This window comes from Spermophilus citellus, assembly GCF_964194105.1.
Source record: "Spermophilus citellus genome assembly, chromosome: 6".
Classification (NCBI taxonomy): domain Eukaryota; kingdom Metazoa; phylum Chordata; class Mammalia; order Rodentia; family Sciuridae; genus Spermophilus; species Spermophilus citellus.
The window spans coordinates 149,351,197-149,372,313 of record NC_138187.1 but is presented as its reverse complement, the minus strand read 5'-3'; the positions used below and the strand labels follow the sequence as shown (position 1 = coordinate 149,372,313).

Here is a 21,117-nt window from a genome sequence, read left to right as displayed (position 1 = left end):
TGAGGCAAGCACTCTACCAACTGAGCTATATCCCCAGCCCTTCTAGGTATTTTAATTGTTACTCATGTAACTTACTTAGGACCCTAAGCAACTTAGAGTTGTATAATGAGACCCTATACAACTGTATTTTAAAGTATACACACATCCCAAAATAAGAGAAAGGCCATATAATAAATGCTTATGGCTAGAAAGTAGGGTCTTCTGGTTAATCAAATGGAATTGCCATAAATCAAATATTCATGAGCAATTTTTAAAGTATTAGAATAAAGTTTAATCCGAATGCTATAACTTTATCTTCTATAACTTAATTCTCTAGTTTTCCTGAAGGGATCACCACATTATTAAAGATGTGAAAAAAATACCTTTTGAAATTTGGAATTGTATTAATGCTGATTAAAATAAGTTTTACTATAGTTTTGTTGTCAGCATTATATGGTAAAAAAAAACTTTTTTCCCCAGTACTAGGAATTGAACCCAGGGGTTCTCTATGTCCTCATTGAGCTACATCCCCAGCCCTTTTTTTATTTTGAGACAAGGTCTTGCTAAATTGCCTAGCCTGGCCTCAAACTGCAATCTTCCTGTCCTCCTGCCTCAACCTCCAGAGTTGCTGGGACAGGTATATGCCTACGGCACTCAGCCACCAATGCAATTTCTCTTTCCACCTCTGCTATATTCCTTTCTGCATGGATTCATACATGTGTACTTACATACATACCTTGTGCAATGTAATCTGTTGTGACATCATCTGTAGTTTTAATAAATACACCATTTTCTTCTAAAACAAAAAAAAATGAGAAAACAGTATTTTACAGATGACATTAAACAACAATTCAAAGTTTAAATAAAAATTTATACCAAATTCCATCTTTGGGATGTGTGTGTGTGTGTGTGTGTGTGTGTGTGTTACTAGGGATTCAACCTAAGAATTTGTGTATGCTAGGAAAATACTGTACCACTGAGCTACACTGTAGCCCTTCTATATTTTTTTGGTATTGGAGATTGAATGCAGGGGTGCTTTACCACTGAGTTACACTCCCAGCCTATTTTATTTTTTGAATCAGGATTTCACTAGGTTGCTTAGGGTCTTGCTAAATTGCTAAGGCTGGTCTCGAACTTGTGTGATCTTCCTATCTTAAGTCTCCAGAGTTGCTGGGATTACAGGTGTGCACCACCACACTTGATCATCTACAGTGGGTTTTACATAGGATTTATATAATGATTATATAGGAGTCTCTGTGGCCAAAATAGGTTGTAAGAATGACATATTTTAACGTTCTATAATAGCAACCTCTTTTCACGGCTTATAAGGTAGTATATTTAGTAGACCCACTCTAATATCAACAGCCAGCTATGACTACAGAAGTCTATTTATATTGAGAAGAAAAAAAGTAACTTTACTGAGTGATAAGTACCTTCTATGTCTCAATGGATAGTACTAACATTTGTGGCCATACCATTCCTAGAATTACCTAAGGGTTCTTTCTAGAAAGTACATATAGGGTAATAAAATTTATATCTAAGTTTTCTTATTTATTTTAATCAAATAAAATTAAAAACAAAAGGGAGATTACTTTAATTAAATCATATTCATTTCAGGACCCTAAGAATAAATGTGAAGAAAACTATGTATTTTAAGGAAAATGGGAGCTACGGATATTGGTTCAGTGGTAAAGCACCTGCCTGGTTATGTGTGGGGTCCTAGGTTTGCTCCTCAGCACAACAAACAAAAAACCACACACACATATACACACACACAAAAACAAACAACCCCCGCCCCCAAACAAACATTTTTGTGGTGCTGGGGATTGAACCCAGCTACATCTACCAACTGAGCTATATCCCTAGCCCACCCCTCCTCAAAAAAAACAAATGAAATGGTAACAAATTATCTTTAGTGTTCAATTATTCACCTTGCTTGTTAGGATTTGAAGATGCATGAACTGAAAATTGACTTTGAGGAGTACATTCTGATTCAAAGATTAACGTCTTTATTAGAGTCTGAATTTCATCCAAACCATGGTGAAGAGATTCAAACAACATCCTTTTGAGGAATCCAGTATTGAAAAGGGAACTTGACCTGAAAAAGAAATGAATATATAGAGCACTGGGTTTAAGAAATATTTACTTTCTTTCAAAAAATAAGTCTCTATAATATATAAAAAATAGGAATTCAAAAAGAATTTTTGATCTTTAATATTCTTTATTTTCTATTTTTCCAATGCTATTATTAAATCAGTTCTCTAAACTAGTAGGATTAGCCAAGAAAACTGCATTCACATTAAATCAATAAGAATTTACAGTTTTCATTAGTTGTACAGTACTATGATACTTGGGTATGTGTAGAGAATATAGCAGAATACGATGCTGACCCTATAAAAGCCTATAAATGTAGACAAAATTTGGACAGAAACAATATATTGCAGAGGTATTTACAATGCACATTCTCATCAGTAAATCTTAAATCTTGTTTATATATGGTAATAGGTGGGAAGAAATATAAAAATTATATGTGGTAGTGGTGATATGGTTTAAAAATGGCCCAGGAGTTAATGTAGTATGCTTCACATTGAGAATCACGGGTATAACTGACAAAATATGAAATTCTAAGTTAGATAAACCTGGTTACCAAGCCCAGCTTCAGCAGTTACTAGCTATGTAATACTGCTTTTGAGTTTTGTATTCTTTATCATGCAATGGAAAATAAATGTTCTCACAAACTTGTTATGGGAATTAAGTCAGGTGGCATATGTACAATGCCTAGTATAAAGTATATCCTCAATCAATGTAGCCATTATTACTATATATGATTTTAAAGTGTCAAATGAATGACCAATATAAGCTAGGCAAAAAGGAATTTAGAGATTATTTTGGGTTGAAGCACTAAGGAGAGACTTCAAAAGGGAAGTACAATTTGAATAGGGGGTGGGAGAGAGAAGGGACGTATTCCGGATGAGAGTAAAGCAGATCAATAGTTTTGAGTGAGGAAATCATAAGGCATGTGTTAGAACTCAATCTTAGGAGACAAAACACCTAAATTTCTGACCCTGATTATGCAAATAACTATTTTTTAGGATAAGTTTTAGCAGCATTAAAAACGTTGTGTTATAATTTCCTCATCTGTAAAATGAGGGATCTGGGCTAGAACATCTTCCTTCTGAACCCAGCCATCTGTTATTCTTAATTTCTGCAGTTCTGAGATCCGTGAGTAGGATCACTCAATTGCACATGATAGAGGTGAGAGAGTGCTGGAAGGTATCATCACAAACATATTTACCATTTGTGCCAATTTTTTAGGTTTAGTAGATGGCTAAGCCTTGATCTTGTAAAAATAGCAAAGAAGAAATATGTAATAGTTCATGTCACAATGTTGTTAGCAGTTTCCTATTTCTATAAAAATCTCTAGTAACAAAAAAACTTATGATACAGATTCTAATTAAACACAATTTAAGGCTTTAAAAACACAGTAATTTGTTATCAATGATTAAAAAAAAACCACAATACATTAAATATCTGAAGCTTTATCCTATCCAAACGGCTTGACCCAAGACAAAGGCAGACATTTTATAGTTTTCTCACTAAAAACTAATTCCTTTAAGACCTTTTGTATTAGTTAATTTTTTTTGTAAAAAGTTATTGTGATCATTTTACAATCATACCCTAGATTTTTAATGATTAGTTTTAAAAAGCTTCCTTCTAACTATTCAGAATGAATTGTCTAGTTTGTAGAAAATCTAAGCTTCTCCTTCTTAGTGTTGTCACAAACTAAGGAGAACAATGGAAACAAATGAACCTTAAGTTCATAGGGGAGAGAAGTCATGATTATTTGCCTAGACTTAAAAATTCAATCTAGGGCTGGGTTTGTGGTTCAGCGGCAGAGTGCTTGCTTCGCATGTATGAGGCACTGGGGTCGATTATTAGCAGTTAAAAAAAGTCCATCAACAACTAAAAAATTAAAAAAATAATAAAAATTAAATTTGAATTTGCTTGCCCTTTACCACATAATCAAAAGTTGACAATCAGCAAATCAATACATAAAGCAATTCTGAATATGTGATGCTTAGGCAGGCACATACCACAGAGGTCCAAGTTCTATTGCTGTCTTTCCAGGCATGCTTCCATGACAGTTACAGGGTAGCTGTCTATATGGGTTTTCTATTAAAAATAAAAATAAAAAAAGAGAGAAGAGAGAGAGACAGAGAGAGAGAGAGAGAGAGAGAGAAATCAAAGGAGAAATGACTAATGCAAATAGTAGTAATTGTTATATTAATAATAATTTATAGTTACTATATATTGAGGATCTACCATATGCCAGGTATTATGCTAGGTATTTTTATATGTATTTTAAAAACTTAATCCTTATAATTCTCTGAAGGTACTATTAAAATTACAATCATACAGATTTAAGAGGATTAAAGCTTAAGAGGTTGTGGAAAACCAAGTTAAGTGGTTATTTTAATTGAGACATAGCTGAAAGTAGCTTTTAGTTACTATATGAAATAATGTTATGGAGAAAGTCATAACAAATTGGAACAAATAAATTAATTAATTAAAAGAATTAAAACACAGAAGAACATGAAGAAACTTTTTAAAAAAGGAGAACTAAATCTTCAATTTCACAGGATTTTCATATTATTAGTTTATTGGGGTATAAGTTATGTGTAATAAAACTATACTCATTTTATGTGAAAAGGTAGATGAGTTCTAACAAATGCATATACCCACATAATCAACATCTCAATCAAAAATATAGGCATTTTTCATAAGTTTAACTGGGAAGAAAATAAGTTTACTCTATTTCTATTATAATAGGCTTCATATATATCCAGTACCCAAAATGTAGACCAGAAAAATCTAATTCATGTTGAAGAACAATTAGAGGCTGATAAGGAAAACTGGGGTGGTATTAGCACTGTTCTTAAGCTTCCAAAATGGAGCAACATTCTATTAGGGGATTTTTAAATTCTCTAAATGCCCAATGTTATAATTTCAACTTTTTTTTTTTTTTTGGGGGGGGCAGTGCTAGGAATTAAACCCAGGGCCTCTTGTGTGCCAGGCAAGTGGCCTACAACTGAGCTACATCACCAGCCACTGGAACAGTTATTTTATTTCATTATTGTGTTTTGTTTCTTTTTGGGGGGCGGGGAGAGGGAAATGGAGAGAGGGGGAGAGAGGGAGGGAGGGAGGGGAAAGGAAAGAGAACACAGAGAGGGAAGAAGCAGGAAAGAGAGAAAAGATGCAAAGCAGTCATTTTAAACTAGAAACTCGCCTCCACATGTGGATCATGTCTGTAATCCCAGTGACTCAGGAGGCTGAGGCAGGATAATGGCAAGTTTGAGGCTAGTTTGGACTACTTACTGAGACCCTAGTCAAAACATAAAATAAAAAGTGCTGGGGTTTGTAGCTTTGTGGTAGAGAGCCCCTGGGTTCAATCCCTAGTCGCTCTCACCTCCAAATAAATGAATGGGAAACTCTCTAATTAACCATCCCTAACACCAGACCATTTCTGGATTAAGCATTCACTTTCTTGGAACAGCCTGATTCAGTCAGTAAATCCTAGATACATCCAGAACCTAGGAATAATCCTTCTGGTAGAAACACAGGTCCATAACTTCTTATAATATTATTGTTATTCAGTGCAATTAATGGCGTAATGTATAGTCATTAAACCTTTTTAAAAATATACTAAGATAAGGAATGTGACACGATGCCCTCCATTATCACTATCATAAAGGAAGAAAGGAAAAATATTCTATGCTTGGAGGAAATTTCAAAATCATAGTATCTATTTTCCCTAATTAATGTGATTAAAAAAAATACTGGTTTATTTACTGAGAGAGAGAGAGAGAGAGAGAGAGAGAGAGAGAGAGAGAGAGAGAGAGAGAGATTGTGTGTGTGTGTGTGTGTGTGTGTGTGTGTGGTGGTGGTGGTGGTGGTGGTGGTGGTAAGGCTTGAACCTAGGGGTGCTCTACCTCTGAGATACATCTCCAGCCCTTTTTATTTCGAGTCAGGGTCTTGCTAAGTTGCCGGAGCTGGCCTTGAACTTGTGATTCTCCTGTCTCAGTGAAATGAGAGAGAGAGACAGAGCGATAGAGATAGATAGATAGATATTGATCTAATACCAGAAACTCTCTGAAAACACACAATTTTGAGGAAGCATTGCTGTAACAGACATAAATAATGCTAAAAATCCTCTGTAATCAAAATGGCATGGCAGCCATTGGTGGTGGTGTGTGCCTGTAATCCCAGCTATTCAGGAGACTGAAATAGGGTGATAACTTGAGTCCAGGAGTTCAAGATCAGCCTGGGCAACACAGTGAGACCCTGTCTCAAAAAAACTCTAAAAAAAACCAATAAATATGGTGGTAGGGGTATGTGTATAGGTATCCAATCACTGAAACAAAGTAGAAAATCCAGGAACAAACTCAAATACATGTGGAAGTTGGTATAAGAAGATATTCTCAAATCAGTTAAGAAAAAAATGGACTATTTATTTAATAAAATATAACCTACCTTGAACCACTTAGGAATATGAAAGGTCTATTGACAGACAAAAAATCTAGAATACATATGACTAACTTTATAATAGCAACAACAAAACACTCCTGTATTAATCAAAAAAGATGCAAACCCAAGTGATGAGATGAGAAAAAAAATTTGTAACTCATGTAATAAGAGCTAAACTCTAATATATAAAGAGTTCTCAAGAATTCATATTTAAAAATACCCAAAACTGGGGCTGGGGATGTGGCTCAAGCGGTAGCGCGCTCGCCTGGCATGCGTGCGGCCCGGGTTCGATCCTCAGCACCACATACCAACAAAGATGTTGTGTCCGCCGAGAACTAAAAAATAAATATTAAAAATTCTCTCTCTCTCTCTCTCTCTCTCTCTCTTAAAAAAAAAAAAAAATACCCAAAACTTCTCAAGGGCAGTCCAGGCAACTTAGCATGGGCCTGTCTCCAAACAAAATAAAAAGGGGTGAGGATGTAGCTCAGTGGCAGAATGTTTGCCTAGTATATGCACAGAGAGGGAATACAAGGCCGTGTAAGGCTTGAACCTAGGGGTGCTCTACCTCTGAGATACATCTCCAGCCCTTTTTATTTCAAGTCAGGGTCTTGCTAAGTTGCCGGGGCTGGCCTTGAACTTGTGAACAAGGCCATGGGTTCAATCCCCAGTACTACAAAATGCAAGCAAACAAAACCCAGCAAACCAAGAACTTAACCAAAAATAATGGGCAAAACTATTATTTCTATGTCCAGTAAAGTAAATAGAAAAATAGCTCTTTCTGAGGGCATGAGCCACAGTTTAGCTTTTCTCTTGTATCCTCAGGCCTGGCATATAGTAGAAACTCAATAAATGTTTACTGAATGGATTTTTAAACTGGTAGCTTTAATATTCAGCCAGAACATGATAATTATTTTTATAAAATTAATGATTTGTATCAGCCTAGACAAAGGTAATCTGACTTATGTTCCTAAAATTAGTTGACAGTGGAAACTAAGTTATTTCTAGATGTTTCAATAAAGGGCAGGGCTATAGAACAAAAACTGTACAGCATGAGAAAATAACTTTAATAAACTCACTCGAATGTCTTGTGTGTTGATCAAAGTAAATCCAGTATAGTAAATAACAAAGTTAGCACTGTAATCTTTAAAATCAAAGGACAACAATATGTATAATTAGGGATGTAATAAGCTTTTCATTGGAGGCTTACAGATTATAAATTAAACTTAATATACAGTTAAGATGAAATTGAACTTACCTTCTACCATATTACCATCCTTCTGAAAAATTCTTTCTTCACACCACTGACAATGGATTAGGTACTGAATCTTCTTGGCTGTTTCATCTGCTGAGGTAGGCCCCCTCAAAACTCTCACCACCACCAAAACAAAATGTTCCAGAGCCACTGCAAATAGTACTTCTATGCCTTTGTTGCATCGGGCCGCAGCTCTATTAAAAATATTTTGAAGTTATTTTTGGGTGATTATTATTTTCTTTTATTTGGCATTATAATGACAATACTAATGTGAACAGTAAACTATGGATGGGTTATGGTAAATAAAGAAAAATTCAATGTCTAGTAGTAATGCTTTTAAAAGATTATTACTAGAACTTTACACAAATAGAAATACATGGATAAAGAACGCCCAGCAGGGTCTTTGGTCTTGGCATTTTCCCTTATGATAGCCTCTCCGTAGGACTATATATTCTGGTTTTCAGAGTCACTTTGTTTCTCGTCCTTAACATTGGTTTTTTCCTATAAAAGCTTCTTCCAAATAATATATATTTAGGTACGTTTACTGAGTACTGATTATAGGCATGATAGTATGCTAACTGCTGAATATTTAGAGAACAATGAATACTAAAAGTCCTTTCTACCATTAATCACAGATTTTTTTTGGATTGGATTACGTTCTACCAGGTAAACCATTTCTGAATTTATTATAAACAGTTTTAAGTATGTGCAGTAAGTTATAGGTAGCACAAAAACGTGCATAGGATTTTTGAGTTAATTAGTGATAACCCCAAAGGTCTATTAATCTGTGTTTAAATTGAGGTAGGAATTTCCATCTAAATGCTGTAGAACTTGTGTTTGAGCTAGTAAACTGGCTAATCATTCATTATCTATACTCCTAATTCCAATTATATTCTTGTTCTTCTAGCATTATATTCTACAAGTAATAGGTGCTCAAAACACTCTTCCCCATTTCAATGGTTATTTCTGATGAGAAGCTTCTTAGTTTGTAAGATAATTTTGTAGAATAAAGTTTATAAGCCATCAGTTTAGTCAAACTATATAAAGATGAAATGGATATAAAACAAATAATCCTCTCTAAATCTAAGAAGTTTTTGTTTTCCATATCATGTTACTATCTCCTATCTACCCTAATTGTTGAGATAAATAGATATGAAATTAATTTTTACTTATATCTTTTCTTTCTTAACTACTTTAATTATTTAATAACATGTTGGAGAGTAAACTAAATATTTTAGATATAAACTTTTAAATAAGGTTTAACAGAATATAAGATTAAAAACACAATAAAACAAATTCAGATTAGCGATATGGGATACAGAATCTTTATTTCACATTTTTTGAAAAATAATGCCTATAATCCCAGCGACTTAAGAAGCTGAGGCAGGAGGACCGTGAGTTCAAGACCAGCCTCAGCACTTATCAAGCCCCTGAGCAACTTAATGAGACCCTGTCTCAAAATACAACGTAAAAAGAGCTGGGAATGTGTTCAATCCCTGGTACCAAAACAAAAACAAAAACAAAAACAAAACAAAACATGATGTAAGCATTCATTTGTAGTATTCTTTCAATCATTATGAAAACACATTAGGTATACAATTGGCAATCTGGTACCTCGCCACTGCGGCTACGACAATTCTGGCTGCTAATTCCTTGTAATACTCAGTTCGAACAATGTTACATCCATAGTGACGTCGGGCAACGTGTTGTGCCTTGGCATACAAGGAACTGATATCTGTAGATGTCACTGATACTATGCCAAGGTTCCTTATATTTCTGAATGCAGAATCTAGATAGTTTACTGATGTTCCAAAAGGGTCTAGGTGTCTAAAATCAGAAAGAATATAGACATATTTAAACTCATATTAGTAACCAAAATCATACCCCTGTAATTATTTCTAATAAGATTCTATGATTCAAAAGTACTTTACAATCTATTTCAAATACATGGTTCTGTTTTTAAAATAAGTAATAAAGTAGTTATATCATAGATCAGAAATATAAATCATAAATCAGGCTAAAAATGCTAGAAAGTTTTCTTATCGCATACTTTAAGCCAATGCAAAAAGCTGTATTAATTTAAATAAACAACAACAGTAAATTAATTTAACTCCCCCCTCCCCCCAACCCAAATGTCCAGGTCAGTTTAACAAGTGACATAGCAAATCTTTTTCACTTACATGAAATCAAAAGATCTTAAATGCATCAGTACATTGGCATCCATTTTGGTCACCTTAATATTACCGAGATTTTCTTCTCCTTCTTCAAGAATATCATCACCCTCTTTCTTTTCCTTACTGTCTACCACCACTTTCAATTTGTTTAAATGGCAGTTTTCCTGAATCAATGTCACAGAGTTTTCATTCAAGTCATTAATTGTAACTTTGACTGCATTTCCAAGGTGCTTTGCCCACTGTAATCCCATTATTCCTTAGGGAAAATGGAGAAGATAACTAGTTTTTAAACTGTAATAACTAAAGAATAAAAACAGTATGAAAAGAATATATTTTTATATATAAATCAAATTCCTTCAAAAATCTTAGTATTTTCATGAACAATTCTTATTTTACTTTCTTAAAAATTTTCTCAAGAAGTTAACACAAAAATTTGCCTAAAATTTTTAATACTTCTTACAATACACTTTTTATGAACCTTGTTCAAATAAATGTTCCATGTACTTTTAAAATTTTATTTTATAGAATTGGTTGTTATTATCACTTTTTTTTTCTTACAATGGAATAGAATTTCAAACAAAATCTTAAAGAGAAACTCAATATATAATAATAACAACTGTGGGGATACTCTGCTAGAAAGGAGAAGGGCAGGGTGACATTGTCCTGCTGAAGTTTACCTTCACATGCTAAAATATAAAAAATAACTTTTCTAGAATAGCGATTTTCAAATACTGCACAAAATCATCACTGTGAGTTCAAAAGAACTTGTACATATAAGCAAATAATCAAGAATTTAGACCAAGAATTTCCTTCCTCACAGGCTTTGCACACTGACAGGATTAGTCATAAGTAACAGACATAAACACAACCAATTCGATTAGAACGCCCCTATGTATTAGAAATAGTGACCATTTTCTCCATGTGTGTGTCTCATAAATGGAAAAAGTTCTTATCTACTGTGCATTAAGGTCTTTACATATTCTCATAAGTTCTAGTGTCCTCATTTACATGGTAAATATGCAAATGGCAGCTACAAACCCAGATATAAGGTTATGAAGACACTTTAAAAAGAAAAGGCTGAGAAAAATCTTAGACATCAGCTTTAATAATTTCAGATTAAAAACAAGAGTAAAGAAAAAGGGCGTGTAAGGAAAAACACGGGAACATAGATTTGGAATAGTGGGTTGGGATCAGATTATGAAGAATATTAAATTGCTATTTGAGAAGTATGGACTATAGTAGTATAGATAGATGACTTTTTTGATTGAGAAGTAACAACATTAACGTAGTTCTTCAGAGGAATGGCTGTTTCGCAGTAATACAGAAGATAAATTAGAGGGAAGAGACAGATTATAAACCAGGGTACTAATTAAAGACAACTAAAATACACTTGGAAAAGGAGTGAGTTATAGTACCAAAAAAAAATCAAGAGATGTGGTGGCTGAGTTGATCTGACGAGAGTAGAGAGGAAAAGAGGAGCAAAAAATTATTCAATTTTCGTAGTTAGGTGACTCAGAAGTGTTAGTTCATTACTTTTACCCTATTTGCACGGAGACATTACCAATGAAGGTGTTGGTAGTAGCAGTAGTAATAATAAAGATGATCCTCAATGCTTTCATGGCATTTTCTACTTAACAGGTATTGTTCTAATGACTTTAACTATATTAATTTACTTAAATCTTCACTGCTAGAAGTTGCATACTGGTTTTGTCTCCTCCACTACTCCACTTCTATACATAAGCAATTTACAGTGGTCATACAACTAGTACATAATGAAGCTGGGACTTGAACCCAGGCAGTTTGGCTCTATAATCCATGCTTTTAATCACTGTTTTTCACCAAGGAGAGGAGCATAGGAAGGAGGGATTCCTCATGCTTGCTAAGAGCATAATCCTATATTCTTTATAAAGAAAGACTTGAACTGGGTACAAGTGGCTATTATGAAACCATCTACTGTTTCCCTTATCTTTTCTCTATTGTTAAAAATCTCTGGGGGGGGGGCTGGGATTGTGACTCAGCGTTAGAGTGCTCGCCTAGCATGGGCAGGACCCGGGTTCGATCCTCAGCACCACATAAAAATAAAGGCATTGTGTTGTGTCCATCTACATCTAAGAAATAAATGTTTAAAAAAAAAATCTCTTGGGGGGCTGGGGTTGTGACTCAATGGCAGAGCTCTTGCTTTGCACATGTGAGGCACTGGGTTTGATCCTCAACACCATATAAAAAAATAAACAAAATGAAAATATTGTGTCCCATGTATAACTAAAAAAATATTTAAAAAAAAATTTCTTGGGAAGAAGAATGACTTTCAAAGTTGAAAGCTACACAATGGTTATTACAACACAAAAAAAGAGAGTCATCAGTTGCTTCCTGATTATAGAAAATAAGCATTCTTGAAAAAATAATTTGTAACTGAATCTGACCAAACCATCAGTTTATTTCTTTTTATTTTTTTTGTGGTGCTAGGGATTGAAAAACCAGGCCTTTTGCATGCGAGGCAAGCACTGTATCAACTGAGTTATCTCCCCAGCTCTGAAACCATCAATTTACAAAAATGAAAGAGAGAAAGGAAAATGTTATATGAACCATAGCAATACAATCAGCAAAATCTAGACTGTCAGAACGATATAGGTCAAAAGACCCGTTATATCAAGAAATAATTAACACACACACAGTTAGACATATATAATTAACACACACTCTAATAAGAGTTAAACAGCAAACAAAATACATAATCTAGATTCTGATTTGAACTTTTAAAAACAAAACTGGGCATATATAAACAACTGGTGATATTAAAGAGTTATTCTTATTTTTTTAGGTATGATAATGGCATTATAGTTTTATTTATTTTAAAAAATTCTCTTTTAGACATCCAACTTAAATATTTACATGAAATGACACATCCATGGTTTGTTCCATATTAATGGGGATTGAGCAACTGAGGTGTGGGGTATGGGGAAACAGATAAAACAAGACCCAGTATGAGGTGATTATTTTTGAAGTGAGTGAAAAGACACACAGGGAGTCATTAATTATACTCTTTGCTTTTGTATATACTTAAAAATTTTCATAATAAAGGAATAAAAATCATTTTTCCCTCAGATCTTTTTTTTTTTTTTTAACATTGCTAGGGACTATGGTTGTAGTTTGCCTAGCACATGTGAGGCACTGGGTTCAATCCTCAGCACCACATAAAAAAATAAATAAATAAAGCTGGGAGCGGCAGCGCACGCCTGTAATCCCAGCAACTCAGGAGGCTGAGGCAGGAGGATCATGAATTCAAATCCAGCCTCAGCAATGGTGAGGCAGAAAGCAACTCAGGGAGACCCTATCTCTAAATAAAATACGAAATAGGATAGGGGATGTGCTTCAGTGGTAGAGTGCCCCTAAGTTCAATCCCGAGTACAAAATAAAAGAAAGTAAAATAAAGGTATTGTGTCCATCTATAACTAAAAAAAAAAAAAATAAAAACTATATATATTTTCTAGAAAAAGACACTGTAAAAAATTGAGAAAGAAAATGGGATTCCAAAAATACTTCCTTCCTTACCAGTCGCTCCAAAGGCATCTAGACATTCCAGAGGTTTTCGTTCCTCAGCCAAAGCAGCCAATGTGCAGAATATCAGCTGTCTAGAAGAAAGTAATATAAAGGTAATTTTATGAGATTATAGCTTCATTATTGTAGATTTTATTTCATTTAAGAAAAGCAAGAATTGGAGGGGGCCTCTAGTTACTGTACAAACTATTTTGAAAAGAGAAGCAATAAAATATATCCCCATTTTAATAGCATAAAAACACTTAAGAAATTAAATTATGAATTTAATTAAGTTCTATCTAATAAGCCTTTCTTCATTTACTTATTAATAAAACTGGCCTATGAAAGTGCAGCCTATTCATTAATTATATAAAATTAGGCCAATTTAACTTTCTGACAAAAAAACAAAACAAAACAAAGAACCATACACACACACACACTAAATAAAACAAAAAAATACATTGGTAGTCTGCACCTAAAGTTTAATACATTAGAACCATAGAGGTTAAAAAAAAATATCTGTAATGATTTGAAATAGCCCATAACCCCTTTAAAAAAAATCATCTTACCGATTTAGTTTCATTTTGGGATTAAAATAGGAATCTGTTTTCTGAGGTATAGAATAGTTAGGACAAACTTGTACATCTGTATCTGTTTCTTTCAAAATTTCAGTACATGGTTTAGCAGTAGAAGCTATTATTGAAAAAAAAAAGATTTCAGGAACATACAAAGTTATTCTAAACGTCTAAAACAACATACATTTGAAAAAAAACTATATTGTTTTGTGTTAATGTAAGCAGTTGGGTAAATAATAAAACCAAAAAAACTCATTTATTCATCACTGTCTCCAAAAAAATGTTGCACCCAGGTAAGTATCTGGTGAATGAAAGAAAGTGTATTCACTTAAAATCTTGACTGCATAACATACCTACATATCTGTACTATGATATCTAAGGACAATCATTTTAAGATAGCATGAAATCCTAAAATACCTTTACGATTCAGCAAATAACACTGTTTGTATACGGCTGCTAAATATGTTTTATGATGGTCTAATTGTTAGAAAAAAATGAGTATGAGCATCTCTGTATGGTTGCATTCTACCAGCCAGTATAGCTAAGTAAGATTCACTGTTTCCTAGGAACCAGGTGTGGTGGCACAAACCTGTAATCCCAGGGGAGGCTGAGGCAGGAAGATAGAGAATTCAAAGATAGCCTCAGCAATTTAGAAGGCCCTAAGCAATTCAACGAGATCCTGTCTCTAATAAACAAAATACAAAAAAAGGCTGGGGATGTGGCTCAGTAGTTAAGTACCTCTAGGTTCAATCCCTGATACGGAAAAAAAAAAAAAAAAAAAGGAATCATTGTGTTTCCAGAGCATACTGGACTTTAGACTCTAAGTTTCTCATAATATTTTTTAAATACAAATTATGTTCAAATGGCTACCAAGTAATGAAAAAATGATTCTACATTTAATATACATTAGAATCCTTTTTAAAAAATATTTTTAATAATTTTTTTTAAAGAGAGAGAGAATTTTAATATTTATTTTTTAGTTATCAGCGGACACAACATATTTGTCTGTATGTGGTGCTGAGGATCGAACCTGGGCCGAACGCATGCCAGGCGAGCGCGCTACCGCTTGAGTCACATCCCCAGCCCAACATTAGAATCCTTTGGGTATAAACTCAAATGATATACTGATGTGTACATTTGTGCATGTTTTAAATATCAAGAAATAAGACACATAATGTGGGGAGGGGGAAGAAATGAGATCCTTTATGAGAAAGGCTGACAAGCTATAGATGATTCTGTATCAGTTAGGAAAAAGGTTTTTATTACACTCTGCATCCTTTTCCCAGTTTTCCAAATTAAGCATAACAAGTTTTATATATTTATATAAAATTTGTTATCAGAAATATAATTTTAGGGCTGGGGTTGTGGCTCAGCAATAGAGTGCTCATGTAGCATGTGCAAGGCCCTGGGTTCGAGCCTCGGCACCATATAAAAATAAATAAAATAAGGGTATTGTGTCCAACTACAGCTAAAAAATATATATTAAAAAAAAAGAAAGAAAAAAACCCCCATAATTTTATAACATTTAATTATTTACTTGAGGGTCACTTGCATTTTTTTTACATCATTAATTAAATTTATCTGTTGAGAACAGCTGAATGTTACTGGAAACCTTACAGAAAGAAAACAAAATGTGAAATAAAGGATTGGTAGTCAACTAAATTTTTTCACTAAATCAGTGTATTTTATCTGCCTAAGTTCTGGGGGAAAAAAAAATAACAGGACCATTATTTAAAAATATACATGTTAATATGTTAATGAGATGCTTAACTTACCAGCAATATACCTGGACTTAGTCTCTCCTTTATTCACATGGCGCCTAACGTGTCCTAGCATATCAGTCCTTCTGGTGATTGTTGCTGAACAAATGATACAATGATAATGGGCTCCCATTTTACTGAATATCTATCAAACAGAATTTGAATGAGTTACTAAGACAATTAAACAGAAGTTTAAAGCAAATACGTTAGTGTCTTGGGTTAAATAGCATAGAAGATAATGATCATTTTGCCATATGACTGTTAGAGAATCCTAACTTCCTTACAGAATTTACTTTCTCTTTTTGCGGGTGGGGAGTAGGAGGTGGTGTTTGAGGTGTTCCAGGAATGGAATCCAGGGGTGCTTAACCACTGAGCCACATCCCCAGTCCTTTTACTTTTTGAAACAGGGTCTCAAGTAGGTTGCTTATAATCTTGCTAAGTTGCTGAGGCTGGCTTTGAACCTTCGATCCTCTTGCCTCAGACTCCCAAGCTGCTGGGATTATAGGCGTGAGCCACAGTGCTCACCCAGCTCCTTACTAAATTTAATTTCCTAGTTTTCCACATTTATTCTATTCAGGAAATAACTCTATGGTATTTTCTATAAACTGCACTTACAAATGCTAGCAGATGTATGCTGGTAAATGTTTAACTGACTCTTCAAGAAAATAAAGCCCTGACTTTAGTGTTTGCCAATTTCTATGGTATACTGTACCATGGCCAATTTCAAGCCATAATTGTGACAGATTTCAATATACAAATGCAACATCACTGAATGTGGATTTGAGATGTGTAAAATCATACCATTATAGAACATTATCACCATGCAGATGTAAATAACTTTGAGGGCACAGATAGTGAAATGTAGAAAAAATAATTAGGAATGGTAAATTCTGAATATTATTAGCTTTTTTTGGTTAAAACTTTTAAGATTTCAGAAAGTTTGTTGATTCTGTCAAACTTAAAAGTTCAAAGAACATGGGGAGAGTGAATATAAAATTGAAACATAATAAGTTATTTACTAATTCACAGAAATTTGAAGCTCGTGCTCCATGATCAAAATTTATTTTAAAAGACAAAAATTACTCTGTAAATTCTCCATTCCAAAATTGGTAAATGATTTAATTTTCATTTTTAACACAAGAGCAATTTACCTAACTGAAATTAAAAAACATAAAATGAAAAGTTAATTAAAAATGTTTTCATAAATCTCATATCTTTTCTATTATGATTATCTGAAAGCACTCACATGCAGAATTTTAAACTATATTGTTAAACATGAGCATTTTACATAAGTCAGAAATTACTTCTTGGCCTTTTGGTTGAAATCAAACAGTTCTAAAGCAAATAAAAACTGTATTTTCTTTAAAAAATTAAATTTAAAAGCAAAAATAATAATGTCCAATTACCTGTTCTCCAATAATATTTGGTTTTACTGGTCGACAGGGTAAGTGACAGATGCACATCCTATAACCTAGAATGAAGAATGGCTGGCTGTCATATCATTGTTCATTAAAAATTCAATTAGCACTAAAAATTGTAAGAGCCTACTGCGCAGGTGGATTTGTCCAGATGTTTTATGAATGCATTCCTTTACTTTACAGCCACGGTCACTGTTTTGATTGTCACCTAAAGATTGGAGATAAGGGAAGTCCCAGCTTCCCCTCTCCATTTCCTTCCTTATCATATTTTTTACAGTCCTTGTTTCATCATAAGCTTTCCTAGGCAGTGATTCATGTTTTTTAAATTTGTTCAAATTAGTTATACATGATAGTAGAATGTATTCTGACACATCATGCATATATGGAGTATAACCTGTCATTCTTCTGGTTGTACATGATATAGAATTATACCAGTCATGTAATTATATATGCACATAGGGTAATAATGTCTGATTCATTCTACTCTCCCTCCTACCTCCATACCCCCTCCCCTCCCTTCACTCCCCTTGCCTAATCCAAAGTAACTCCCACCCCCAGCTTATTGTGAATTAGCATCTGCAGATCAGAGAAAACATTCAGACTTTGGTGTTTTGAGATTGGCTTATTTCTCTTGGCATGATAGTCTCCAGCTCCATCCATTTACCTGCAAATGCCATAATTTCATTCTTATTTAAAGCTGAGTTAATATTTCATTATGTATATATACCACATTTTCTTTATACATTCATCTGTTACATTTTTGAGCACAAGGATTACAATTTCTCTACATCCTTGCTAACACTTCTTTTTTTTTTTTTTTTAAAGTTTTAATATTTATTTTTTTTTAGTTTTCTGCGAACACAAACACAACATCTTTGTTTGTATGTGGTGCTGCGGATCGAACCCGGGCCGCACACGTGCCAGGCGAGCGCGCTACCCCTTGAGCCACATCCCCAGCCCAACACTTCTTATTTTATGTTGGAGAGTAGCCATTCTAATGGGTGTGAAGTAGTTATCTTGTATTTTGATTTGCATTTTCCTAATTAGTGATGTTGGGATATTTTCATTTGTAAGTCTTTGGAAAATGTCTATTTAAATCTTTGCCCATTTTTTAAAAAATGTTTTTTAGATGTTGATGAATCTTTATTTTATTCATTTTTTATAATATGTGATGCTGAGAATCAAACCCAGTGCCTCACACATGCTAGGCAAGTACTCTACTGAACCACATCCCCAGCCTCCCTGCCCATATCTTCTTGTTTGGGGTTTGCTGTTATCGTTTTTTTAGCTTGAGGTGTTGCCTATTCTGTGTTACTCTCTTATCAGATTTGTAATTAGCAAATATTTTCTCCCATTCTGTGGGTTGCCCTTTTGCTCTGTTGATAGTGTCTTTCATGTGCAAAACTTTTAAATAATTGTCGTGCAGTACAGTTTGTCTATTTTTCATTCTGTTGCTTATGTTTTTGATGCCCTACCCAAGAAATTATTGCCAAATTCAATGTTGTGAAGCTCTGTCCGTGTTTTATCCTAAAGCTTTTATTTTTATTTTTTAATTTATTTTTTAGTTTTCGGCGGACACAACATCTTTATTTGTATGTGGTGCTGAGGATCGAACCCAGGCCGCACGCATGCCAGGCGAGCAAGCTACACTTGAGCCACATCCCCAGCCCCTAAAGCTTTTATTTTGTTTCAGGTCTTAAATTTAGATTCTGATTCATTGATTTAATTTTTGTGTACGACCAAGTAAAGTTCTAATTTTATTCTCTCAAAAAAATATTACATGAGAATTACATAAGAATAATTGGGATTATCCTTGTATTTGTAATGTCACAATTACTTGAATGAGACTGCTTTAGTTTATACATGGGATTGATAGATATAAATAAATACAGAAGATTCAGACTTGAATTCTAGTCTTGTAATGAATATTTAATCTGGGATTATTAGTCATTTAAAGTCTTTGACACTCAGTTTAATAGTGCTGCCTTCAATTTTTTCTTAGGCTTCATCTTCTTTGTCTCATACTATATTTGCCATTATATACTTTTTTTCATTTATGTTCAGCACCATCCTGATTCTTTTCCCACCTTTTAAAATCTTCTTTTACAGATCTCCTTTGCATTACCTACTCTAAAATGTAGATATTACTTAGGCTAGATTAGCTGTGACTTTTTTCCCTTGGTTACTTTTAACTTCTTTCATGATTCCAATTCTTTCTCTTATAGGAGAGAAAAGCAATGATTTCAGAATATTTATCTTATAACCCAGAATAATCTGAGTATTCTTTTTGGGGGGGGGTACTGAGGAATGAACTCAGGGGCACTCAACCACTGAAGCACATCCCAGCCCTATTTTTAAAATATTTTATTTAAAGATAGGGTCTCACTGAGTTGCTTAATGCCTCCCTTTTGCTGAGGCTGGCTTGGAACTCGTGATCCTCCTAGCTCAGCCTCCCAATCTGCTGGGATTATAGGCATGTGCTAGTTACCCAGCTATAATTTGAGTATTCTTCTTTTTTTCCCACTCCTTGTAAAGCATTTTATTGTTTCTCACAAATTAGGGGAAATATCATTATCAGTAACAGAAAAATCCTTACTTAACAAAACATATGAAAAGTGCAGAAGAATTTGGCAACAACTCTGATGAATTCCAGTGTTACTAATTTACAGTTCTTTTAAACTATACTGTAATTTATTTATTTTTATTTTTTAAAATTTGTTTTAATTAGTTACACATGACAGTACAATGATCTTGACATATCTTACATTTGAATCAGATGGGGTATAATTTCTCATTTTTCTGTGTGTACAGGTTGCAGAATCATATTGGTCATGCAGTCACATATATACATACAGCTATAATAATGTCTATTTTATTCTGCTGTCCTTCCTTTCCCCCTTCCCCTCTCATCACTACTATGCTGTATTTTAATACTCAAAGCTTTCATAAAGAATACCAGATTCAGTAACTCCTGAAATGACCCATAACAAGCAAGCACTGACACTACTCCTTTAATTCTTCCTATGTTCATGCTTATGTACAGATTTAGTTCGCGAAACACAAATCTTCTCTTGCAACTACTAAGTACTCTTAACTCTAGTTTTTTAAGCCATCAGGAATAAAAAGATTTTTTTCTAGTAGTTTTGTTTTATTTTATTGTTTTGGTACATTTACTTTGCCTTCAAAATTATGTGTAAAATGGAAGTTGTTTTACTACTAATGGAAAAGTGTAATTTATTAAAACACTGTTCAATAAACAATATGGACTCCCAGGGTCAGAGTACCTAGTATAGAATAGATGCTTAATAAATGTTTGTGTAACCAAAATGTATCATTCGTATTTATTGCCTATAAAGCTATTATCTTATTTAATAAGGGGCATTAAATCCTTCATAATTTTGAACTGAAACTGTTTGATCATGTTCACAATAAAATTCCAAGACTAGTAATAATAATAAATTTCATGTATGTCATTTTTTTTTAGCCAGCACAAAAATACTAACCTTCAAATTCAACTGAGACTTTCCAGTGTAAATTCTGAAGATGACGACGAAGCTTATGACTATTACAAGCTCTGAATTTTTCCTTAGGGCACAATGGACAAACTTGTTTGTTTCCTGAAAAAGTAACAAGACCCAAAAATGCACCAGAATATACTAGCTATTAATGCCTAAATTCAGCTATAAAAGAGGCAAAAGGGAACTTTCCCATGCTCCCCTCCTACTTGTTAGCAAATGACCCTTGACTTTTTTTTTTTAAATTCTTTAGTTCCCCTTTCTGTGGCTAGCTGATATCTCCGTTGCTACTAGGAACAGAGAAGTTGAGAAAATGATACACATATGTACCACTTATCCCTTCCTCAGTTAACACAGGGAGTTTGAAAAATGGAAGAAGGAA

The 21,117-nt window shown here is 33.8% G+C and overlaps 1 protein-coding gene across 2 annotated transcripts in view; it reads right to left on the bottom strand.

Moving 5' to 3' along the window:
- The window catches only part of TRMT1L (tRNA methyltransferase 1L), a 28,776-nt gene that overhangs the window by 2,505 nt on the left and 5,154 nt on the right, over window positions 1-21,117 (bottom strand). For both annotated transcript variants that reach the window (XM_081299036.1, XM_081299037.1), the window contains 11 exons: window positions 20,724-20,837; window positions 17,209-17,273; window positions 15,818-15,947; window positions 14,037-14,160; window positions 13,483-13,562; window positions 9,937-10,186; window positions 9,371-9,583; window positions 7,760-7,950; window positions 4,074-4,152; window positions 1,911-2,077; window positions 716-775 (listed from right to left, as the gene is read on the bottom strand). In XM_081299036.1, coding sequence (XP_081155162.1) covers window positions 716-775; window positions 1,911-2,077; window positions 4,074-4,152; window positions 7,760-7,950; window positions 9,371-9,583; window positions 9,937-10,186; window positions 13,483-13,562; window positions 14,037-14,160; window positions 15,818-15,947; window positions 17,209-17,273; window positions 20,724-20,837 — 1,473 coding nt within the window. The remainder of the gene's footprint in view (window positions 1-715; window positions 776-1,910; window positions 2,078-4,073; window positions 4,153-7,759; window positions 7,951-9,370; window positions 9,584-9,936; window positions 10,187-13,482; window positions 13,563-14,036; window positions 14,161-15,817; window positions 15,948-17,208; window positions 17,274-20,723; window positions 20,838-21,117) is intronic.